General features: G+C 40.0%; 1 protein-coding gene across 1 annotated transcript in view; it reads left to right on the top strand.

Annotated features, from left to right (window-relative positions):
- CCDC39 (coiled-coil domain 39 molecular ruler complex subunit) overlaps window positions 1–26,210 on the top strand; it is a 50,253-nt gene that overhangs the window by 17,820 nt on the left and 6,223 nt on the right. Inside the window, exons 8-14 of the mRNA XM_081086952.1 lie at window positions 2,043–2,146; window positions 2,462–2,594; window positions 5,229–5,423; window positions 6,367–6,531; window positions 9,636–9,773; window positions 13,338–13,546; window positions 23,712–23,835. Coding sequence (XP_080943078.1) covers window positions 2,043–2,146; window positions 2,462–2,594; window positions 5,229–5,423; window positions 6,367–6,531; window positions 9,636–9,773; window positions 13,338–13,546; window positions 23,712–23,835 — 1,068 coding nt within the window. The remainder of the gene's footprint in view (window positions 1–2,042; window positions 2,147–2,461; window positions 2,595–5,228; window positions 5,424–6,366; window positions 6,532–9,635; window positions 9,774–13,337; window positions 13,547–23,711; window positions 23,836–26,210) is intronic.

Here is a 26,210-nt window from a genome sequence, read left to right as displayed (position 1 = left end):
AATTCTGGGTCTTAGGCCTTTTATTGATAGGTTTGGGACACACTGACACCTGCTGCTGCTTTTTAAAGAGATTTTAGCAACGTCTGGCCATTCATATGGAAAAGTAGGCGCAAACAGCTTGAGTGGGGCTGCAAATTGGATGAGGCAGGGTTTCAGGGAATCACCAGGATAGAATGAGCAGTGTGGGCCAGGCTGATGGAAACTCAGATATAGCTGCCAGTCAGCTCTGTGATGGGGGATGTCCCAGCACAGGAACAATGACCCCTATGAACACCATTAACTGGGAGAAAGCCACCCCTGAGTTCCTACCTCAATGCCAGACAGTCCAGTTCCTCCCTGTATGCCACTGGATTCTCCCAAAGCCACCACTGAGCGTTAGAATTCAGAGGAAGCGGGACTAAGTAGATTCATGTGTGGCCCCTTTAAGAGACCCATGTCTCTTAACTACAATTCTTGCTGGTTTTTACAGCCTGAAGTTACAGGGACTTCTCTTCCCAACTCTGGAATCCTGGGTTGGGGATCTAGTGTGGGCTGGAAACCCCTGCTTCTCATGGAGGCCTTGGAGATATCCTTCCCGATTAAAGATACGGCACACATGGGTGTTGGACCAGCCCATTCTGTGCCTCTGTCCCTCCTACCAATCTCCATGTGCTTGCTTTACTTCTCCAGTTCCAGGACTTCCACTCAGCCAGATTTCAGGTGGTTCTGAATGATGGTTGTTCTGTATTTTAGTTGTTGTAATTTTGATGTGGTTGTGGGAGGCAGCGAGTATTGGCATTTACCTGTGCCACCATCTTGGTTCTCCCCCATCTTAACCATTTTAAGTGTTCTTACTGGTATTAAATACGTTCCTAATGTTGTTCTGCCATCAGCACCATCTATCTCCATAACTCTTTTTTTCTTGTAAAAATAAAACTGTACCCACTAAACAATAGCTCCACATTCCTCCCTTCTACCATTCCCTGGTAACTACCATTCTATTTTGTCTCTCTGATTTTGACTAGTTTAAGTACCTCACATAAGTGGAACCATCCAGTATTTTGTGACTGGCTTATTTCATTTAGTATAATGTCCTCAAGATTCATCCATGTTGCAGCATACGTCAACATTTCCTTTCTTTTTAAGGCTGGATACTATTCCATTGTATGTGTATACCACATTTTGCTTATCCATTCGTCTGTCCATGGACACTTGGGTTGCTTCCAGTTTTTAGCTATTATGAATAATGCTGCTATGAACATGGGTATACAGTTACCTCACAATTGCTGGATCGTATGGTAATTTTGTTTTTAATTTTTTGAGAAACTGTCATACTGTTTTCCACAGTGGCTGTACCAACAGGGTTAATTTCTCCACACTTTCACCAATACTAGTTATTATTATTATCTTTTATAGTAGCCCTCCTAATGGGTGTGAGGTGGAATTTTATTGTAGTTTTGATTTGCATTTTCCTAATGGTTAATGATGTAGAGCATATTTTCATGCCCTTTTTGGTTATTTGTATGTCTTCTTTGGAGAAATGTATATTTAGGCCCTTTGCCCAGTTTTTAATCTTTTGTTGTTGTTGAGTTTTAGGAGATCTCCATACATCCTGGATATGAATCCCTTACCACATATTGATTTGCAAATTTTCTTTCATTCTGTTGATTGCCTTTTTACTGTGTAGATATTGTCTTTTGATGCACAAAAGTTTTTAATTTTAATGAAGTCCAACTTGTCTAATTTTTAATTGTTCTCTGTGCCCTTGGTGTCACATCCAAGAAATCATTGTCAAATCCAATGTTGTGAAGTTTTGCTCTAATGTATTTTAAACACATATATGTGGGTCTTTATAATTTGCCAGTATTATACAAGCAGTTTAAACTGTAATATTAGAGCAAAAAGAAAAACTGTTAATATGTATTATAGCAATATGGTTATTGTGTTTATGGGAATGATGAAGGTTAGAAATTAAAGTGCTTCAAAAAGGAATTTTTGGAAATGAAATTAATTTATAAAATACAGAGTAAATATATACTTTCTGTCTGTTAATTAATAAATAGCTGGATATTTTAAAAGCCACTGTGAATAGAAGTTCCAGTGAAGTAGAAGCTCTGAGGAAAAATACTTCCAAAATAAAGAAGGATATTGAGGGAGAAACAACAAGGTAAGAAAAAAGATGTTTAAATATATTTATAGTTCTTAATTTACTTCTAGAAACATATTTTTTGTTAAATAGCTATAAAATTATAGCTACTAAATTATTAAATTAAAAATGTCACAGGTGTTTCAAAACAGAGGCTCAGGAGTAATATTTTTTATGGCATATTAACTATGTATTGGTAATAAAATGGCTTATGGTAAAATTTTTTCATTTAACATGAAGTTATATGAAAAAATTTTAGGACAAACTATTCCTTGTTTGTTTGCATTCAATACCTCTAGACATGTTTTCTGTTTTTTAATTATAAACTCTTTCTAGGTTACAAAGAATTAAAAAATCTAATGAGAATGCAAAAGAAAAATTAGAGCAGATAACTGAGAAAACTATGTCAGCAGAAGAGAAAGCTACCAATTTGGAAGATATACTAAAGGAGGAGGAAAAAAGTGTGAAGGTAAAGTTTAGTTCCCATTTAAAAGAATCCAGTTACCTCACAATTGCTGGATCGTATGGTAATTTTGTTCACACATTCAGCAATAGTGAATGAATTAGATTCCTGAGATCAGAGGAGTAGGAAGTCTTTTAAGAGGCTCTGCTTTCTGGTGGTGACATTTGTAATCAGCATTGTGGTCCTCTTTTTATTGCTTCTGCGGCTCTTGGTGACTGCTCTCTCCTTAAGCTCCTGATCCTCCATTTGCTTCATGTTCAGCATTTAATTTGGATGTCTTCTTTTTTTTCTTTTGTTAATCCTCACCTGGAGGTATCCCCCCCCGCCCCCCCGCCCCCCCCCCCCCCGCCCCACTGATTTTTAGAGAGTAGAAAGGAGGGGGAGAAACAGAGAGAGAGAAACACCAGTGTGGGACACATTGATTGCTTGCCTCCCACACACTTCCCGACCAGGGTCAAGGATTGAGACGGCAACTGTGGTATGTGCCCTTGACTGGAATGGAACCCTAGACCCTTCAGTCCCAGGCTGATGCTATAACCATTGAGCAAAACCGGCTAGGGCTTGATATCTTCTTTTAAAGATAGCTCCTGTACCTTAGATTCCATGCCTTCCCAATGCCTAGTATGTCCATGTCCCTGCTTGTCATCTATAATATATATATATATATTAGAGGCCCAATGCACAAAATTCGTGCAAGAGTAGGCCTTCCTTCCCCTGGCTGCCGGCACAGGATTTCCTCTGGCACCCGGGACCCGGACTTCCCTCGTAGCCCCGGCTTTGTCTGCAAGGTTGTCCGGAAGGACATCCAGTCTAATTGCCTTCTGGACGACCCTGTGGACACAGCCAGGGCTACTAGGGAAGCCTGGGTCTCGTGTGCCCGTGGGCAGCCAGAGGGAAGCCTGGGTTCTGGGTGCCGGAGGGAAGCCTAAGTCCCAGGTGCCAGAGGGAAGCTGGTGCTGGCAGCCGGGGGAAGGAAGGCCTACTCTTGCACAAATTTCATGCATCAGGCCTCTAGTGTTCTCATATTGCAAATGTATCTTGAAAAGTGCCCTTGTTTTACAACTGATTTCTATATGATTATTTTTTTGTGTGCAAATTCCCCCCCCCCCCAATGGTCTACATTTATTAGCTGTATTTCTTCACCATGTGCTACTGCTATCTTTTTAACCTCGTAAAGTCTGGCATCACTTATCAGTAAATGGGCTCTTAAATGCTATTATTTTACTGACCTTATCGACATCTCCTTTCTACCTTAATCTCTTTGGCATGTTGGTAGCATTAAATCCAATGTTTGAGGAACTGGAAGGGGTTAAATTTCCTCTTTGAAAATTTCAAAGTGACTGTATGACCTGACACTATAGGCACTACTTCTTGCTTTTAACTTTTTTTTTTTAATAAAAAAAATTCCCCTTTATTACTTTTTAGACAGAGAGGAGAGGGATAGAGAGATAGAAACATTGATGAGAGAGAAGCATCATCCATTGGCTGCCTCCTGCGCACCCCCTAAAGGGGATTGAGCCCAAAACCCAGGCATGTGCCCTGACAGGGAATTGAACCAACAACCACTTGGTTCATGGGTTGATGCTCAACCTCTAAGCCACACCAACCAGGCTTTTAACTTGTGTGTGTGTGTGTGTGTGTGTGTGTGTGTGTGAAGCAGAAGGGTAGTTGAAGATGGTGGCAAAAGTCCCTCATTTGCTGAGGTTTATATCAAGGATGGTTTCACTCGTATTTGGATAGAATCTGCTTCCTCAGGGTGTTGTGTTTTTAAAATTCCTGAGTAATGAAGTCATGCAGCAGTGTTGACTTGGGTGGTGTCTGAGTCCAACATTATTTTTTTTAACTTATTTTTTTCTTCTAAGAGCATGATTTTCTGTATCACCTGAGATGGGACAGTATTAAAACTTATCAGAAATCTGTAAAAATGGTAAAATTCACTTGAAATATAGACTTTTGGGCAACAGAATGAAAAACTAGTGACATTTTAAAAGAAATTAGCTGAATTTGAAAAAAAATAAGATTGTAGCATGTGTACTAATTGTGCTCTAGCAGGGTTGTGTTCAGAATCTTGATTTTTATAGCCATTGGATTTTGTGTCTGTTTGGAAAAATCCCAACCCTATGTGTTTTGGAGATGTGCTGTGTTATTCACCACCAAGCACTAACTTGAGAACTCTGCTAGACAATCTTTGAGAAGGTATTAAACCCAATGAAAAGTGTCTGTTATATGAAAAATAATGCATTTTATATGATTATATCAGATTGTATTTCTTAATTTGTGCCTCAAAGAAGGTGGGAGATTGAATGATGTAATTTCTTCCCTATAACACCCTCAAGACTTCAGTAAACATGAATTTATATTCTGTTTTCTCAGGAAACCAGTGGAATCCCTAGTTCTAAGGCTAGGGTGAAATAACAGATCAAGGTACATGATACAAGAATAGAAAACTGCTATTCTAGTTTACTAGCATAGAGTAGACTATAAGGAATGTTGGGGATTTGTTGAAATTGTGGGAGGCCTTTATATCTCAAGAGCTAAAATGTTGGGGGTTCATTTATGAGCCCCCTACATTATACTGTTTATAAAATAAAATATTTACGGTATTAAAATTTCACTAATCACTACTATTCTTATCACCAGGAAGTGGAAATTCAATTGACCATATTGAAAGGTGTGCTATTTAAGATAGGTCGTGAATTACAGACTGAGACAATGAAAGAAAAATCTCTTATATCAGAAATTGAAGGAACCCGTTCCTCTCTAAAGCACCTCAACCAACAGCTACATAAACTGGATTTTGAAACCTTGAAGCAGCAAGAAATTATGTACAGTCAGGTAGATGTTATTCTTATGAATATCTTATGAATATTGACTTGTTATAGCTGTGATGGTCAAGATACTACAGTGCTCTGGGAAAACAAAAATTTCTAAGCACTCTTTGAGGGATAGACAGATATTGAAGATGGGATTTCATGCTAGGTCACTAGTAGGGTGAGGAAGCCTTAAATGCTATTTTTTTTCCTCTGTCTGAAATAAACAGGTAAGAGGACAGACAACTCTTTTGAGGGGGAACCATGCTTTAAAGGAACCTGGGGCAATTGAACATAGAGTGAAACAAAACAAGGAGTTGGACATCTGAAGCCTAGAAAAACTATATGTTGATGTTTTAGTTGTGTGGACATAGGGACATAGGCTTTCTCATCCCCACCCATAGACAACTAGGTTAAAAGAATTTTTTTCAGTTTTTCCTTATTTTTTCTATTTATTTGTTCTGTCTCATTAACCTCTTAATGTCCTCCCTCTGTACATCTTAATCTCCCTATCTAATATATTTTTAGTTTCTCAAAATTACAGATGCTAAAGCTTAATTAAAAAAAATAATTCATTAGAAGTTTTGGGTTTTTTATGGCTAACAACTCATGACTATATTATTATTATTTTGCATCCCCTTTTGAAAATGTATCCTCAAAAATGTATGTCCATGTATATCCAGTGGGTTTACTGAGGTTTCATCATGGTAATACAATAAATAGCTCCCTACATGACTTTGTTATATTTTCAGATTACTTATATGTCACTACCGTGTACCCTGATTGTTGAAGAATAGGTTAGTGTTTCTCTCTTTAGGGTAAGAAGGATTTTATCCTGTAAATTACTGAAGGCTTAAAGTGACACCTAGGCCAACTGATAAAAAGGTCTTTACCATGTCTTTATAGTTGTAGAAATATTTTTCACCATTTGTTTCTCCTTACTAACTTATTTTAATAAACTGTAACAGGATTTTCACATTCAACAAGTGCAACGCCGAATGTCACGGTTAAGGGGAGAAATTAATTCAGAAGAAAAACAAGGTCTTCAAGTAAAAATTGTTGAACTTAAAGAGACGTTGGAAGAGAGAAATTCTACATTTGGCACTTTGGAAACACAGATCAAGAAGCTTCATGTAACTTATCCAAAAACACTTTTTATGCTTCAAATATGCTAGTCATTAGTCATTCTGTTTTAAGAGAACATGTTCCTAAGACTTAACTTTGGATAGGTGATTGCCAAGCTACACACATATATAATAAACGTATGAACTGATATCCATATTTCTATAAAAATGCAACATTACCATTGATTATGCACTTACTACATGCTAAATACACCACATGCATTTAGTATTTTATTTCATTTTATTTTTATAAATAGGGGAACTTATGAGGAAGATATCATTACTTGTTTTACAGATTAAGTTACTTGTCCACAGCTACATAGCTAGTACATGAGGAGCTAGGATTTGAGCACTGGTTCATGTGACTTCAAAATACTCTTAAATAGTACATGATCTAAAGCATTGATAAAGTCCAGTTTTTCTTTTATGCATTTGCCATAATAACTTGATTGTCTGTTATGTATGAACTAACCTCTAAAAGAAACTGCCGTTTTATGGCTCATCTATTGTCGTTATTCAAATATTTACTTAGTTACATTTTTCAAATAACTCAATTTTGTTAATAAGATGAGAATAATCTTAATCTTTAGGTATATTAACATGTTTATAGTAATATAAAACCTATGTTAGGGAAGCCTATGTAATATAAAACGTATGTTAAAGTTTAATTGGAGAGTTAGAGTGAAAGAATGAGAGCATGGACCTGAATGGGTAACAACACCAAAGGGTTTCCGTTTTTTAAACAGCTGGGAAGGCCTAGTGATGAGTGCCCTCTAGTGGCTATAAGAGGAATTGCCCTGGATTCCTTTAGGGCTAACAAAGGAGAAAGGGAGCTATTAACTTTTTTACATTAAAAAAAAATTATTTTATGATGATAAAATGTTGGTTGGGAGTAGTTTGTAGCATGATAAAATGTCTTTTTAAAATGTTTCCTTGGCTTGGTCGAAAAGAGCACATGTTTTGGAATCAGAAAGAATTGGTTTTGAATGTCAAGGTTATATCACTGCTGTTTTAACTTCTCTGTGTCCTAGTTTGTTCAATTCTTAAATGGAAAATAATATTAATTTTACAGCATTATGGAGAATTACAAGCAGTTTATATCTTCGTACGGTGCTTTTTAGCAAGTACTCAGTAAATGGTATTGTTTTAATGATACAGAGTATAGGAATACTAATCTTACCTAATAATAGACAAACATGTAAATTGACCGTCCCTCTGCTAGGTCACCAGCCAATCAGGAGAGTATGCAAATTAACCCAACAAAGATGGTGGTTAATTTGCATATGTAGGTGCAAAGCAGCAGAGCGAAGACTGAAGGCTCTGGCTGGAGGAGCGAAGGCCTGGGTCCTGGGTGCTGGAGGAAAACCAGTGCTGGCAGCCAGGGGAAGGAAGGCCTATTGCACAAATCTTCGTGCAACGGGCCACTAGTAAAAACATAATATGCTAATTAGACCTGATGGCTGAACAACCTTCTGGGTGACCTTCCGGATGAAGCCAAGGCTTTGAGGGCTGCCCCTTGCACGAATTTTGTGCATTGGGCTTCTATTAGAAATATAAGAAGGTGAACTGTTTATCATCTTTCTTGGTCCTGGCCTGAACTGTGCCTGCTTTGCTGTGTGGGGATGGGTTTAGTGTTCCCTCTTCAGCAATTGGCTAGTACTTATACCTATTCTAACTCTGGTTTTAACAGAGAGAAAAATAAATTAATAGAAATGCAAGTGAATTTTGAAAGATATTGTTACTATTCTAATGAAGGTTGCTCTCATTAGTAGCATGGGGTTGTAAAGTCATTCTGCATTCCTGCTCCCATGCCACTCCATCTCTTATTGTGCATCACAGAAACTACTTTCTTTTGGTTGAAATTCACCTTAAACTTAATTTGTTTTTTGGTTCTAAAAGTTAATTTTATGAAATCACATTTTCTTTAAAAAAATTCTTCTTCTTACTGTCTTGCTACAGTCTTAGGTCTTAATACTTCAGAGACATACAGGCAATGAGAAAGGCAGAGGAGAGGAGGAGAGAGGTATAGACGAAGTGAGAAAGAAAAAGAGAGGAAAGAGAGATAGATCTTGGAACTAAAAAGTTTTTGCTTTACATACTCAGAGGGGACTAAAAGCACAAACCTTGTTCTGGGTTCAGGGTGGGAGGAGGGATACAAACTGGTCTAAAGCTAGAAAACTATATAATCTGTGTATGTCTGACCTACAGTGCATCCTATGGAGTTAGATCTTGTATAACATTTTTTCTCTCTAGCAATATGTGATTATATATGTAATACTACATGAGCTTTTTGTATATCAAATGCTGTTGTGCATACTCTTTGCCAGTAACTTCTTTATTTAAAGTTATTTATTTTTTAATCTTTATTGTTGGCCAATAACTTCTTTAATCCTCACAGCAAACTAAGGAAGTAGGTATTGTTATCATCTGATTCCAGAGCTTGTACTGTTAACCAAGACCCTATGTTTTTTCACACTATTAATGTCTTTACCTTCTGGGACTTGGGTTGAATCAAATAATGAACTCTAGAAGGTGAACCAAAGCTTGGGCTCCCTCTTCCCATGTCTTTCCCTTTAGAATCACATTGAACTGTAACCATACATAAGTAAACTAAACCCAAAACATCAATGCAGTGGGGCCTTGACTTATGAGTTTAATTCATTCCGTGACGGAGCTCGTAACTCAAGTTACTTGTATTTCAAATCAAAAATGAATGAGTGAGACACGTGATGCTGGGCTGATGTTGTGGCGTTCACTGTGACGTTCTTTGCGCCAACTAGCAGTGGGGTATCTGAAGCTGGCTCGTAACCCGAATTTTAGCTCACAACTCAAAGCAAAAAATCGGCCGAGAGACGGCTCGTATCTCGAAAAACTCGTTAGTCGGGACACTTGTAAGTCAAGGCCCCACTGTAGATGATAAAAATGAAAAAAAAAATTATGTTAATATTCATAAATATTATATTAGAGATGTTATAGCATAAATAATAAGACTTTAAAAATCTGATTTATTTTAATATTTAATGGAGCACATAATTTAATGTAAGATGTTTAATAGTATGTATTTAATATTACTATTTAAAAACATATTTGTGTACCTTTTTTCCTTCTTACAGAATGATCTTTACTTTATCAAGATGTCAAACAGTAAAAATTTTGATGAAAAAAAGTCCCTCATGACCAAAATAAATGAACTAAACCTTTTCAATGAAAGATCAGAGAAAGAACTTAGTAAAGCTCGAGCTTTGAAGCAGGTACAGTAAAATAATATGAGTATATAATAAAATCTACATGTTTTCAGGCTCAATATAGGAAAATTTAAAAAACAGCAACATTTGAAAAAGACAGTAAGTCACTAAAGTGTTAAAATACATTATTTCTTTCCAGTCTCAAGGAAAATTTGCTATATATATTGTATTTAAAATTTGTTAATATATTATACATGCTTCAAAAACATTAAATATTCTAGAGACACAGAAACATGGAACAGACTGACAAATTTCAGAGGAAGATGGGGGTAAAGGAGATGGGGATGGGGGGAGAGATTAACCAAAGATTTCATATACATACTAGAGGCCCAATGCATGAAATTCGAGCACGGGTAGGGTCCCTAAGCATGGCCGGCAATCAGGGCCTATCGGGCCTTCTGACTGCCATCTGGGGCCTTCTTTCATTCTGTGCCTCCCCGTGGTGGTCAGTGTATAATAGCAAGTGATGGATCTCCTGGTCAAACTCCCATGGGTACAATGTGCATTTTAGTCTAGAGGCCCAGTACACAAAGTCGTGCACAGGTGGGGTCCGGTCGGCTGGCCCTGCACCCAATCAGAGTTGGGGGGGGGGGGGTCAGGGTCAGGGCCAGCCGGGAGGAGGGGCCACAGGTGAGTGGCAGGCTGGCCCTGCCCCCTAGTCAAACTCCCAGTTGAACTCCCAGTTGAGGGGACAATTTGCATATTAGCCTTTTATTATATAGGATACACATAGTCCCCAGACACAGTCAATAGTGTAGTGAAGGCTTGGGAAGGGCAGGTGTGGGGTGGAGCAGGTCAATGGGGGAAAAAATGACAAAAAAACGAAGGGACATCTGTAATACTTCCAGCAATAAAGATAATTTTTAAAAATATGATCTTGTAGTGACCAGGAAAAAAATTTTTTGAAGTCTTCCCACAGTCCATTGCACAAAGTTACTATAATTTACTTGGGCAATCTCTTATTTTTTGGATTTATAATTGTTTCTAGTATTTGACTATTTTAAATAGTATTATCATGTTCTATGCACATATATCATTGTACAGTTGTTCATTTAGTTCCTGAGGATAAATCTCCACCTGTATAATTAAGGTTGAAAAAGAATGAATATTTTCAGTGTCTTAAAACTATGTTTAAGTCCAATTGTTTTCTAGAGGGTTCAATTAATATTACCAGTAGCAATGTGTAAGCATCCTATTTTACTTACCACCATCAAAGCTGGATCTTACAGTTGATAAAATTATTGTCAATTTGATGGTCAAACATGATATCTCATTGTTTTTAGTCTGCATTTTTAAACTTTGTGACATTTTGAAACACTTTATGTTTAAAAATAAAATTTATAATATCCTATATAATAAAAGGCTAATATGCAAATAGACCAAATGGCAGAACAACCAAATGACTAGTCACTACGACATGTGCTGACCACCAGGGGGTGCATGCGGAACATGGCGGGCATTGACTGTGGCAGATGGTGGAGCAGGTGAGCGAGGGCGCCAGACCAAGGCGGGGCACCAGTTGCTGTCATCAGGGCCAGCTTCAGGTGGTTACTGAAAATTCTTTGCTCCCACATGCCACGGTCTGGCCCAGTGCTCATACCTACTGCAGGCACACTTGCACCTGCTGCCAGCACCTGGTGCCGGCCCCGATCTCTTGGCACCATCAGCAGGTACGAGCAGCAACTGCCGGCCCCAATTGCCCCTGAGGGCTTCTCCACCTCTTCCTGTTCCTGAGGGCGATCAGGGCAGCAGCCACCACTCACTCCTGCTGACAGCAACGGCCCCGCTCATACCCACTGCTGGTGCGGGCCCCAATCACTCGTGAGCGGGGCCGGCACCATCAGCTCATGGGAGCAGTGGTGGCAGGAGCAGGGCTGCCAGCAGACAGGGGACCAGGGGCCCCAGCGGGGGTGCAGAGGATGTGCTGAGCCCTGCCTCTGTGCCCACTGTAGCCTCACGGCCCACAGTTCCTTTCAAGGTGCATGAATTTGTGCACTGGACCCCTAGTGTTTAAACAAAACTGTTTAAAACAGTTTCTTTTAATTATACTACTAGAGGCGCAGTGCATGGAATTTGTGCACTGGGCGGGGGGTTCCTCAGCCCAGCCTGTGCCTTCTCACAGTCTAGGACCCCTCGCTCCTTACTGCTCAGCTTGCTGCTCCTTAGCACTGCTGCGGAGGCAGGAGAGGCTCCTGCCACCGCCACTGCACTTGCCTGCCGTGAGCCCACCTTCTGGCTGAGCAGCACTCCCACTGTGGGAGTGCACTGACCACCGGGGAGCAGCTCCTGCATTGAGCATCTGCCCCCGGTGGTCAGTGTGCATCATGGTGACCGGTCATTCTGCCAGTTGTTCTGTCATTCTGTTGATTTGCATATTAAGGTTTTATTATATAGGATGTTCCACAATTTTTATTTTTTGCTTTCAGGTTTATGTTCTTGGCCCATATTTCCATTAGGAGGTTTATATTTTTTAATTGCTTTGCAAAAGAACTTCATATGTTAAAATATTAATTTTGCCTTAAATAGTGCCAATATTTTTTCCATTTGTCTTTAAATTTTTATTTAGTTTTTTAAATATATTTTATTGATTTTCTACAGAGAGGAAGGGAGAGGAATAGAGAGTTAGAAACATTGATGAGTGAGAAACATCGATCAGCTGCCTCCTGCACACCCCACCTCCTGCACACCCCCTACTGGGGATGTGCCCGCAAGCAAGGTACATGCCCTTGACCGGAATCAAACCTGGGACCCTTCAGTCCTCAGGCCGACGCTCTATCCACTGAGCCAAACCAGCTAGAGCTTTATTTAGTTTTTTGACATTAAAGTTTTTTAAACATCAAACATTTAAGTGCTTTTCCTTGTATAAATGTTATGTTTAGAAACTTCTTTGTCATATAAAAATCAAACAAATGCTTGCTATTTCTAATAGCGGCATTGTTTTTATCTCTTGCATTAAGTTTTTTTTTTTTTTTACTCATCTCGAATTTATTTTTGGTACATATGAAATGTAGGGATATACTCTTTTCTCCAACTAAAAAACTATATTTTTGAAATAGTAAAAATCTTATATTCTTGAGTGTTTGTTTCTGGGCTTTCTATTCTGAAAATTATCTGTATACTTTTTATCAGGACTCTACTCATGATGGAATCGTTTTAAAATAAAAATTTAATTACATATCATTTTATGAGATTCAGTTTAGAAAGTAAAAATGCTCACCCATAGAGCTTTATATATTTTCAGTTTCAATTTTAGGCATAATTTTTTCCTTTTTTTCTTTAATAAAACTTGAATTTAGGATTGAATTATAGTAAAAGACTTGGAATGGCTATAATTTTTTTTTTTTTAAGTGAAAAGGACAGAAATAAAAAGGAAGAGGAAAGAAAAAAAAAAAAAGCAAAGGAAAACCAGAGTCATGACTCAGAGCAATCTAAATTTAACCTTAGTTAACATCTTGGTCAATGGTCAAATCAGAAAAAAGTTGTTTTCAAGTTTGACTTTTGTAGCAGTAATAAAGAAAAAATATTTTGGTTTGGGTATAAAAATAATTTTTCAATATTTGACTATGATAGGACTTGATGATTGAAGACAGTCTTTTAAAACTTGAAGCTAAACGTGCTCGTGAATTGCTTCACAGTAAAGCAGAAGAAGTTCTTTCTCTGGAAAAAAGAAAACAGCAATTACAAACAACTATGGAAGAACGAACTGAAGAAATTAAGGTTCACAAAACTATGCTTGCATCACAAATAAGATATGTCGATCAAGAAAGGCAAGCCATAAGGTAACAATTAGAATTTTCACATCCTGCTAATGAATTTTGAAAACATAATTCTGTTTTCATATTGTTTGAAAACATAATACTGCTCCCTCTGCCACCCGGGGTGTCCATCTTTTTCATATTCATTTGAAAAGCCTTTTAATATAATATATGGGACATATGTTAGCCATAAATCTATGCTTTTTCATCTTTCTTTCCTTTGGCTAACTCCTCATCCTCCCCCCCCCCCCATTTTTTTGGTTTTGTTGTTGTTATTGTTAATCCTCACCCGAGGATAATTTTCCATTGATTTTTAAGGAGAGTGGAAGAGAGAGGGAAAGACAGAGAGAGAAACATCGATGTGAGAGAAACACATCGATTTGTTGCCTCCTGCACAAGGCAATCAGGGCTCAGGCTAGGGAGGAGCCTGCAACCAAAGTACCGCCCTTGACCGGAATCAAACATGAGACCCTTTGGTCCATAGGCTAACACTCTATCCACTGAGCCAAAGAAGCTAGCACTAAATCCGCATTCTTTAGATCAGTGGTTCTCAACCTTCTGGCCCTTTAAATACAGTTCCTCATGTTGTGATCCAAACATAAAATTATTTTCGTTGCTACTTCATAACTGTAATGTGGCTACTGTTATGAATCATAATGTAAATATCTGATATGCAGGATGGTCTTAGGCGACCCCTGTGAAAGGGTCGTTCGACCGCCAAAGAGGTCGCGACCCACAGGTTGAGAACTGCTGCTTTAGATTCTCCTTTTTGCATTAAGATCATTAATTGATTTTTTTGTTTGGTTTGTGGTAAGGGTTTCTTAACATGTTTACCCTTATGGATAGCTAATAACTGTTTATTGAAGCAAATTTTCCCTAAAGATTTTGCATATCTTTTATAAGATTTATTCTTGGTTACATGTTATTTTTTAAATGTTACCATCAGTGTTATCTTCTTTAAAACATTTCATTTCTGATTTGTTGCTGGTATATAAAAATACAGTTAATTTCTGCATAGTAAGTATCCAGCAACCTTGCTTAAACTCTCATTAATTCTAATAATTGATCTAGGTTGTAATTTCTATTTATTGCACTTACATCATTTGTAAATAAGTTGGGTTGTTTTTTTTTTTTTGCCTCCTTTTCAATCTTTATTACTTTTCTTTTTCTTGCTTTATTGCCCTTGCTATCTAACTTCCCGTTCATTGCTAAACAGTGGTGGTGATTGTAGGTACCCTCGTCTTGTGCCTGATCTCAAAGGGAAAGTTTTCATTGTTTTATCATTAAGTATGAAGTTTACTGTGGTGTTTTTAGAGATACTCTTTATAATATTAAGGGCTTTCCCATATATTTTCTTTCTTTGCTAAGAGATTGTTTTAATTTTTTTAATTTGGAGTGGATGTTGAATTTTATTATATGGTTTTTTGGCATTTGTTTATATGTAGCTCCTTCAGTCTGTTAATATAATTAAATATATTGATTGATTTTTCGAAGTTAAACAACCTTACATTTCTGGAATAAACTCAGTTTGTCTATCACATATTGTATTTTGTATATATCTAGTTTTTTTGGGTAATATTTTTATACAATTTTTCACCTATGCTCATTCTTCTTCTTCTTTGGCCCTTGTCACATTATCAAGCTACTAAAGTTATGTCCTCTTCTATAAAACTATTTTTGTGTGTTTCTTATTTTTCTGTACTCTGGGTAAGTTTGTAAAAGAGTACTAGTAGGAATTTTCAAAGGCCTCACTGAGAAAGCCATCAGAGAGCTAGAGCTTTGTGAGGAGAATTTTCAACTGCTGGTTTAATTTATTTGTTGTTCATAGGACAGTGCAGATTTTTATAAGTCTTCTTGAGTCAATTTTGGTAAATTATATATTTCCCTAGGAAAAGTTTTCTATTTCCTCTAATTTTCAAAGATATTGCCATAAAGTTGTTCACAATATTTTATTATTTGTTTCATAGCTGCAGAGTTTCTAGTATTTCATTCCTGATTTGAATTATTTGTAACTTATCTTGCAAGTAATGGCATTTATTGCTCTTTGAAAATAATCAAATCTTGCTGATTTTTACCATTGTGAATTCATTTTTTATTTTATTAATTGCTACTCACATTTATTATTTTTCCTTCTATTTTTATGGGCTTACTTTGACTTCATTTTTCTAACTTTTTTCAGATAGATGCTTAGCTAATTAATTTTCAAATTTGAAGGCTAAAACAATTCCCTTAGGTATTATTTTAGCTGCATCTTTATTACCTAAGGGCTAGATACTAAATATTATAGGTTTTGCAGGCCAAATGGACTCTGTTGCAACAACTTAATTCTGACATTGTAGAGTAAAAGCAGCCATAGACAACATGTGAATAAATGAGCATGGATGGCTGTGTTCCAATAAAACTTTATGGATACTGGAATTTGAATTTTATAGAATTTTCATAGAATATAATTTTTCTTTTGATTTTTAAAAACCATTTTGCATTTAAAAATGTAAAAGCTATTATTTGCTCATGAACTGTACAAAACTGGAGGCAGGCAGACTCCCCGGCTCTTTATTACCTAGTAATAATATTCCACTGTATGCATTTACTCCAATTTGTTTGTACATTTTCCCATTGTTAAACATTTGAATTGTTTCCAGTTTTTGGCTACTACAGATAAAACTGCTATGAACATGTTTTCTTGGTATGAACATATGCTTTCTTTTCTCTTGGGTAAATACCTAGAGTGGAATATCTGGATCATATGGTAGTTATTTCTTTTTGTCCTGCTGGTTTGTTTTTTTCATTGATTTTACTGAATTTTGTTTTTCTTTTCTCCTCTTCCATTGTTTGGAGGATATATATTCTAATTTTAATTATTTTGTTGGTTATTCTTAAATTCAGAAGAAACTTTAATCTTCCTGTTTTTCTATGAACACTGAAGATGAATTTGGTTTTATTATTTTCCCCTTCCCCAAAGAGGTTAAGACTCTTAGCATGTTTTACTGCTGCATTTCTTGTCTCCATCTTTCATGTATTATTGAAATCACTGATTATTATATCCGGTTGTTATTTATTGTTTTTAATATTATGTCTCTACTTTTAAAAGAACTACTTTCTTATAAGTTCTTTGAACCCTTCAGCCAATTGCCAGCAGTAATTTCATTCTAGCTGTGTTTTACTTTGTTTTTGGGTTCAATATTTTTTCATATATCCTTTGTCTTCCTATTTTCTTGGATTTCCATTTCATTTCTCTCGAGTATGTTCTGAATTTTTTTTCATTGATGTTTTCTGAAATTTTTGAGTCCTTTTCATAATTAAAACATATTTATTTTACCCCATATTTTAATTAGTTGAACTTTGAGAGCATTGTTTCACATTGTTCTACATATAGTGCTGTTTATGAGAGGTCTGATTTCAGGTTATTTTATTTTGTAGGAAACTTGGTTTTTGTTTTCTTTCTGGAAGCTTAGGACAATCTTTTTACCTTGGGGTTTTAGAATTTTCCTATATGTGTCCTGGTGTTTTTTCATTTTTTCTTGTTTGACCCTTTGTGAACTCTTTCAGTTATTTCATTAAAGTCTTTCTTCAAGTCAGGAAAATACCTTTCTATTACTTCTTTATTTTTTCTCACATCGTACTATATTCTACCCATTTGTTGCTCATTTTTAGTGGATGTTGGTCTTCTTAGATATGTCTTCACTTCCAGATTTCTTAACTTTTCTCTCATGTTAAATTTTCTATTATTTCTATTCCACTTTAGATATTTTCATTCTCTCCCTATCCCCTTTTCTGTCTCTTCCTTATTACCTGCCTCTCTTTCTTCATGTCTCTAATTCATTCTCTTTCTTCACTGGTTACATATGTACACCTGCAACTAAAACACATACACACACACACACACACACACACCCTTATCTAATAAAAGAGAAACATGGTAATTGGCGTACAACTGCTACCCTTCCCATTGGCTAATCAGGGGCGATATGCAAATTAACTGTCAGCCAAGATGGCGGCCGGCAGCCAGGAAGCTTAAACTGAACATGAGGCTTGCTTGCTTCAGTGACGGAGGACTGCAACGTTCCCCGCCTGCCTTGCCGGCCTCTCAGCCTGCAGTTTAAGAAACATAGTAACAAATAGAAGCTAAAAAAACCTAAGAAACCAGCTTTCAGGGAGCTGGGATCTCAGAGCTGGAGTTGATACAGAGTTTCGATTGTAGAACCGAAACAAACCAGATACCTGCTTTCAGAAGCGAAAGCCTCAGAGCTGGAGCCAGGCTAAAGCTGGCCCAGAATAAAAAAAAAATAAAAGAAGAAAAAAAGGAGCAGTTGGGAGCTTCAGTCACAGCCTGAAAACAGGCCTCAGCCCCTCACCCAGACTGGCCAGGCACCTCAGTGGGGACCACCACCCTGAAGGGTGTGTGACCAGCTGCAAACAGCCATCATCCCCTCACCCAGGTTGGCCAGGCACCACAGTGGGGACCCCCACCCTGATCCAGGACACCCTTCAGGGCAAACCAGCCAGCCCCCACCCATGCACCAGGCCTCTATCCTAAATAGTAAAAGGGTAATATGCCTCCCAGCACCAGGATCAGCGTGACAGGGGGCAGTGCCCAAACCTCCTGATCGCCCTGTGGCTCTGTGTGTGACAGGGGGCAGGGCCACAACCTCCCTATCAGCCCTGCTCTGTTCCTGACAGGGGAAGTCGCCCCAACCCCCTGATCGGCCCTGCTCTGTGCCTGATAGGGGGGATCTTCCCAACTCCCTGATCGCCCTGCGGCTCTGTGTGTGACAGGGTGTGGCGCCCCATCCCCCCCACCCCCACGGGCCCTGCTCTGTGTGTGATGGGGTAGAGCCATAACCTCCCCATCGGCCCTGCCCCGAGTGTGAGAGTGGCGGCGCCCCAACCCCCTGATTGGCCCTGCTCTGTGGGTGATAGAGGGTGGCACCCCAACCGCCCCCCCACCCCACGGGCCCTGCTGCTCTGTGTGTGATGGGGTAGAGCCATAACCTCCCCATTAGCCCTGCCCTGAGTGTGAGAGTGGCAGTGCCCCAACCCCCTGATCGGCCCTGCTCTGTGGGTGATAGAGGGCAGCGCCCCAACCCCCTGATCAGTCCTGCTCTGTGTGTGACGGGGCAGTGCCCCAACTCCCCTATCGGCCCTACTCTGTGAGTTTCAGGGGGGAGCTCCTCAACCCCCCTGATGGGCCCTGCTCTGTGGGTGGCAGGGGGCAGTGCCCCAACTCCCCTATCGGCCCTACTCTGTGAGTGACAGGGGGGAGCTCCCCAACCCCCTGATCGACCCTGCCTTGAGTGTGACAGGGGGCTGTGCCCCAACCCCCCAATTGGCCCTACCCTGAGCGTGACTGAGGGTGGCATCGCAACCTCCCGATCAGCCCTGCTCTGTGCATGACAGGGGGCGGCGCCCCAACTCCCCAATCAGCCCTGCTCTGAGCCCGACCAGGGGCTGCACCTAGGGATTAGGCCTGCCCTCTGCCCCCCAGGAGCAGGCCTAAGCCAGCAGGTCGTTATCTCCCGAGGAATCCCAGACTGCGAGAGGGCACAGGCCGGGCTGAGGGACCCTCCCCCTCCCCTCCCCCCCCCCCCCCCCCCCCGTGCAAAAATTTTTTTGCACCGGGCCTCTAGTCTATATATATAAAAGGCTAAGTGACCATCCAATCATCTGACCGGCCAGTACCTATGATGAGTACTGACCACCAGGGGGCAGATGCTTAACGCAGGAGCTGCTGAGCTTCAATGACTTGGCAGCTGTGATTCTCAGGTGATGCACTCTGAACCAAAGAGGAGGGAGCCCAATTCCACCTTTGGTTGTAGGTTATGTTGTTCCTGGACACAAATCTGGTTTACTGCACACTTGCATTTGTGTTCCACACCCTGTATTACAGCATCTTTGCAGAGTGCTCTCTTGCACTCCGGGATTCCTCGGGGGATGTCAGACAGCTGGTTCGGCCCAATCCCCTCAGGCCAGGCTGAGGGACCTGCTCACTCCAAGACTCCCTTCCAGTGGTGTTGCCCCAGGTGCAGCCAGCCAGGGAGGGACTGTGGGAGGTTGGCTCCAGGGCATGTCTGGCCGTCTAGCCCAGTCCTGCCCCACTCAGCCACCACCAGGGACTGCCTGCATTAGTCCCTGCACCAGAGCCAGCACCAGGCCGAGCCAGAAGACTAGAGCGTGAGTTTTCTTCTCTTTTTTTTTCTTGCTCACTCTGCAGACGCCCTTCGAACTACGGTGCCACCCCAGGAATTCTAATTAATTTCCTTTCAATGTGCACGAATCCATGCACCAGGCCACTAGTATATATGTGTGTGTGTGTGTGTGTGTGTGTGTGTGTGTGTGTGTATATATATATATATATATATATAGTTTAGTATATATATGTAGTTTATTGGTTTTTAGAGAGAAAGGGTGTGGCAGAGAGAAACATTGATGTGAGTTATCATCTGTCTCCTGCACACCCACTATTGGGGATCAAGCCTGCAATCTGTGCCTGTGATCTTGCCTGGGAATCAAACTAGCAACCTTTTGGTGCACGGGATGATGCCCAACCAACTCAAACACACCAGCCATAACATTTTAGATAAATTATAATTAAAAAATAAAGAAGTAAAATTGAAAAGGGGAAATTACTTGTAAGAACTTTTATCCCTTCATTGGTCCTTTCTTTTCATGGAAGCCCATTCTTGTTTTATGGGTATTTTTGGATGCAATATCCTCTCATCTTTCAGAGGATAGTAATTAGAATACTCTGAAAGTTTTCTTCTAGCCCATGCATTATCTTTGTTTCTCCTAGTGTCTGTTCTGTCATTGCACATTTTGTTCTTTTTATATGCTGTTAGCTTTTTTTAAATGTCTGATAGTCCTAAGCTTTCTGTTATATTTACTTTAAAATGCTTAATTAATAATTATGGTGATTGGTAAAGTGATCTAGTATGGTAAAGTATGGGTTTCTTCTGCAATTAGGTAGATCTCTTTCTCCAACAAGTCTCTACTCTAAATGGGAGGCTGGTTGTAGGCTATGAGTAAGTCTGTCCCTAAGAGTTTATTTTGAAGGCATATTTCATTCCTGGGTAGAGCTGCCTTTTTTTTTTTTTTCTTAATTAACCTCCACTCTTGTTCAGGCCTGGAATGACAAGCATTTTTTTTTTTTTAAATCTAGCTCCAACCAACAGTGCAAGAACTCTGATAATTGGGGGCGGGGGGTTTATCATTGGAGCAAAAATAATTCCTGCCAACATCCCTATATACTTTGAGGGGTTGAAGAGAGTGGTTCAGATGTTCCATAGGTAATTCTTAATTAATTATCTTGATAATAGCCTCAGATATAACTTTTTCTCATTCCTGAATTTGGATTTTTTCCCAGATTTCTTTGGTTACAATAGCTTTTATTTATGCATTAATCGGTGTGTATCTCTATTTCCTTGTCAATAGTATCCCATTTGTTTTTCTTCTTTTTGTTGTTGCTAATGGTCACCCAAAGATGTTTTTTCCATTGTTTTTTTTTAAGAGAGAGTGGAATGAAGGAAGGGAGGGAGGGAGGGAGAGAGAGAGCGAGAGAGAGAGACAGCGAGAGAGAGAGAGGGAGAGAGAAAAACATTGGTTGCCTCCTGCACCTGCCCTGACCAGGGCTCCTACAATGCAGGTATGTGCTCTTGACCAGGAATTGAACCTGTGACCCTTTGGTGCATGGGCCAATATTCCAATTAGTGAGCAACACTGGCCAGGGGTCCCATTTGTTTTCAGTGAATTCATGAAAAAATTGTCTTTCTTGTTCCAGAGCTGTTATTTATTTTTTTCTTTTTCCTTTTAGTCTTCCATTTTAGGAAGGAGAAATATACTTGTGCTTTAGTCCAACATCTCAAGCTGGAAGGCCAAGTATTGTCTTTTATAATCATACTAGAGGCCAGGTGCACAAAAATTTGTGCACTCGGGGGGGAGGGGGGTCCCTCAGCCTGGCCTGTGCCCTCTCGCAGTCTGGGACCCCTCGGGAGATAACGACCTGCTGGCTTAGGCCTGCTCCCGGGTGGCAGAGGGCAGGCGCAATCCCTAGGTGCAGCCCCTGGTCGGGCTCAGAGCAGGGCTGATTGGGAGGTTGGGGTGCCGCCCCCTGTCATGCACAGAGCAGGGCGGATCGGGAGGTTGCGATGCCACCCTCAGTCACGCTCAGGGTAGGGCCGATTGGGGGGTTGGAGCACCATCCCCTGTCACACTCAAGGCAGGGTCGATGGGGAGGTTGCGGCACCACCCACTGTCACGCACAGAGCAGGGCCAATCAGGGGGTTGGGGCGCTGCCACCTGTCACGCACAGAGCAGGGCCCATCAGGGGGTTGGGGAGCTCCCCCCTGTCACTCACAGAGTAGGGCCGATCAAGGGGTTGGGGCGCCGCCCCTTGTCACACACAGAGCAGGGTGGATCAGGGGGTTGGGGCGCCGTCACTGTCACACTAGGGCAGGGCCGATGGGGAGGTTATGGCTCTACCCCATCACACACAGAGCAGGGCCCGTGGGGGCGGGGGGTTGGGGCACTGCACCCTGTTACACACAGAGCTGCAGGGTGATCAGGGGGTTGGGGAACTCCCCCTTATCAGGCACAGGGCAGGGCTGATCAGGGGGTTGGGGCGCCTTCCCCTTGTCACGAACAGAGCAGGGCGGATAGGGAGGTTTTGGCCCCGCCCCCTGTCACACACAGAGCCGCAGGACGATCAGGGGGTTTGGGCGCTGCCCCCTGTCACGCTGATCCCGGTGCCGGGAGGCCTCGCGGCTCCGCTGATCCCGGTGCTGGGAGGCATATTACCCTTTTACTATATAGGGTAGAGGCCTGGTGCACGGGTGGGGGCCGGCTGGTTTGCCCTGAAGGGTTTCCTGGATCAGGGTGGGGGTCCCCACTGGGGTGCCTGGCCAGCCTGGATGAGGGGATGATGGCTGTTTGCAGCTGGTCACATACCTTTCAGGGTGGGGGTCCCCACTGGGGTGCCTGGCCAGTCTGGGTGAGGGGCTGAGGCCTGTTTTCAGGGTGGTGGGTGACTGAAGCTCCCAACTGCTCCTTTTTTTCTTTTTTTTATTCTGGGCCAGCTTTAGCTCTGGCTCTAGCTCTGAGGCCTCTGCTGCTGAAAGCAGGTATCTGGTTTGTTTGGGTTCTATAATCGAAACACTGTATCAACTCCAGCTCTGAGATCCCGGCCGGCCGGCTGAAAGCAGGTTTCTGGGGTTTTGTTTAGCTTCTATATTTGTTACAATGTTTCAAACTGCAAGCTCAGAGGCCGGCAAGGCAGGTGGGGAACGTTGGAGTCCTCCGTCACTGAAGCGAGGAAGCCTCATGTTAGCTTTCAGATGCCTGGCTGCCGGCCGCCATCTTGGCTGGCAGTTAATTTGCATATCGCCCTGATTAACCAATGGGAAGGATAGCAGTCCTACGCTGATTACCATGTTTCTCTTTTATTAGATAGGATAAAGGATGATAAATATTTTCTGATGAAACAAGAGTAATACCTAAAAATAAGCAAAACTGTAACTTCTGATATTAATGTTTTACCATCAGTTTTCTTTAGGAGTAGGAAAACTGCAGATTTCCTTTCAGCATGGTTGGGTGGCCACTTTCATGTGGTTGTAGTAGGCAAATGTGTCACCCTCCATGTATATATGAATGTTATTAGTATTGTTATAACTTAAAAATAGTTCATAAAATGTAAATTTACTGGAATAAAAGGAAAAATTTAACCAGCAGATTTAGGAATCTAAAACATGGATTTCTCATATTTCTGCAAGCTTTGTCAGGAGGGACACTAACTATCCTAGACTATCTTAAAAATTTTTTTTTTTTGGTAAAAAACACATAAAACTTAGCATCTTAACCATATTTCAACACAGAGCTCAGTAATGTTAAGTATATTCACATTGTTGTGCAACAGATCTTCAGAACTTTTTCATCTTGTAAAACTGAAACTATATCCATTAAGCATTAACTCCCCATTTACCCCTCCACTCTGCTAGCATCCACGAAACTGTGGCACTTATCTTTCAAATAGGGTAAAATCTGAGACCCTTCACACTGAATTATAAAACTGAAAAGTGAAAACATTTAATCTGAGTACAGTAGTAATCCAAATACAGCTGTCTTCCATGAGAATAATATAGTTCTTTTAAAAATAGTATTTGTTTTCCAGTGTTTAATTTTTCTTTTCTTTCCATATTAGTGCTGAGTTTCATGAGCGGCTAAGTAAAATTGATAAACTGAAGAATAGATATGAAATTCTTACTGTTGTTATGCTGCCTCCTGAAGGAGAAGAGGAGAAAACACAGGCCTATTATGTAATAAAGGTAAGCGTGATCAATTTATTGTTGTGATAGAAAGAAGTATCCTTTCTTTGTTAACAACCAAAATGGCATTTTTTCCCCATGAAATTTCAAATTTCATAGCAGTCTAGGAACCATTGCACTTAATTAGGGCCATAAAGCATTAGTTGCTAATTGAAATACTGAAGCTCTATTAGTTTTATACTACTCCAGTCCATGAGTCAAAGAGTTCTAGAATACTGTTTGACACTTTTTTTTTTTTTGCATCTTTGCATCCTGTCGTTTCCCCTCATTTATTTAAAATTCTTAATTTTTTTACCCTAAAATCTACCATCACTCCTCTAGACCTTACTATCGCCTGGAGTTACACCACTTCTGAAATCTTATACCTCAATTTACCATTGCAGTCCTGGTATGGCAGAGATCCAGAGAGTAAGAGGGGCTGTCCCTTCATATTAGGTGGGGGACAAATGAACAGGTGAATCTGCTGTTCTGATGGTTGAGAGTTGTCTGCTATCTTATTCCCATTTTTCTTTGTGTAGCATCCTTACATGTTTTATGAATAACACTTCACATGTACCGGATGTGTAAAAATGAAACATTTCTTTATAACTATGCTCAATGTGTCTTATGTTGAGAAAAATTATCAATTGCCTGAAAATGGGAAAAGCAGTCTGTAGGTGTGCAGTGATGCGACCGCATGGCAATACCAGACTTGGCATTTTCTAGCGGGCCCTCCAGGGTTATTTGATTCTGTAGGAAGATACACCTTCAACAGATTTTTATTGACTAATCTACTTTATAACTCTGTAGGGACAGATGTTAACTTGTAGAAAACTGAGAGTTGTCCACAATGCAAATGAATCTTGGCTAGTAGAAATACAACTGATTAAACTCTATAGGAAAGATAACCCAAGCATTACATTTTGTTGCCCTAAAGGGTATAGTTTCATATATAGGCAAATTTATTTCAGCATTTGTGTATATAAAAGCTGTTCAACTTCTCCCTTTGAACTTATCTGATATCTTATGGGTTCTTTCATTAATGAGTTGAATAAAATCTTTGACATGTTCATTTTATATTTGAGAATTTTTTAACTTTTTGAAAATACTATAGCAGTTTACTACTGTAAAAAACTTGAACTTGCCAATTAGAACTGTCACTTTTGTTTTGGAAGTGGTAGATATAGGAATGTTAACTTAGTCAAATCAAGATTCTCTTCCTTCCTTATATCCTTCAGGTTGATCTTTCCTGATGGGCACATATACATACGTTTACAGCACTGATGGAAGAGGAATTTGGTCACAATGCTTACCACTGTTCTGTGTCCTGCGTGGTGTATTGCAAGGGTACGCATGGCTTTGAGCCAAATGCTGCCCAACATTTGTGCGGTACACATAATACATCACCTCATTCAATTATAGTCTTGTCTATGGCTGCATTCAAACTACAATAGCAGTGTATTAAGTACAAGTAGTTTTGACAGAGATGTAATGGTCCATAAAGCCTAAAATATGTACTGTCTCACCCAGGATATGCAGTTTGCTGAGCCCTTGTATTAGTTTGCTAGAGTTGCCATAACAAGTATGACAAAGGCAGTTTTTATGGTCTCCAGTTTTGAGGCTAGAAGTCTGAAATAAAGATACCAATATGGTTGGTGCCTTCTAAAGGCTGAGGGAGAATGTTTACACGTCTGCTGGCAATCTTTGGTGTTCCTTGGCTTCTGGAAGCATCACCATGATCTCTGTCTTCATTTTCACATGGTGTCCTCTCGTCAGTCTTCCCTAATAATGTCTGTATCTGTGTCCATATACCCCATTTTTATTAGGACACCAATCCTATGAATTAGGGGCCACCTTCATGACCTCATGGTAACCTGACTACATTTGCAAAGACCCTATTTTTCCCAAATAAGGTCACATTATTAAGTACTGGAGGTTAGGACTTCAAATCTGTTTTAGGGGAAACAATTCAATCCATTGCCCTTATTTTTGGTCCTGCAATAGGTTCTTGTCTATGGGGCACACATGGTTTTGCTCTTCCTTTTACCCACCCTGGCACATTATAGTATCTGACTCTTAAGAGCTAGAGTGAAAAGTATGATCAGTAACCAATGAAGGACTAGCATTTTTCAAATCTCATATTTAAGTTCCTCTTAGTCTTTTTGTAAGGCAGTTCAATTCTGACAATTTAATGAAACTGTCCAGTAAAATTAGGAAAATGTTAAAAATGTTGACATAAATGCATAAATAAAAATTTCTTCCAAATATCAGCTTTTCCAATCCAGGATAAAAGGTATACATTAGATAAGCTTGATTTAGAGGCAAATGGGATCAGAGTTTTAGAAGTTTAAGTTATATGTGGAATTAAATCAGAAATCTGTATAAATGAACAAATT

Source organism: Myotis nattereri (genome assembly GCF_964212035.1).
Source record: "Myotis nattereri genome assembly, chromosome: 3".
Taxonomy (NCBI): Eukaryota; Metazoa; Chordata; class Mammalia; order Chiroptera; family Vespertilionidae; genus Myotis; species Myotis nattereri.
This window is presented reverse-complemented; position numbering and strand designations above follow the sequence as displayed.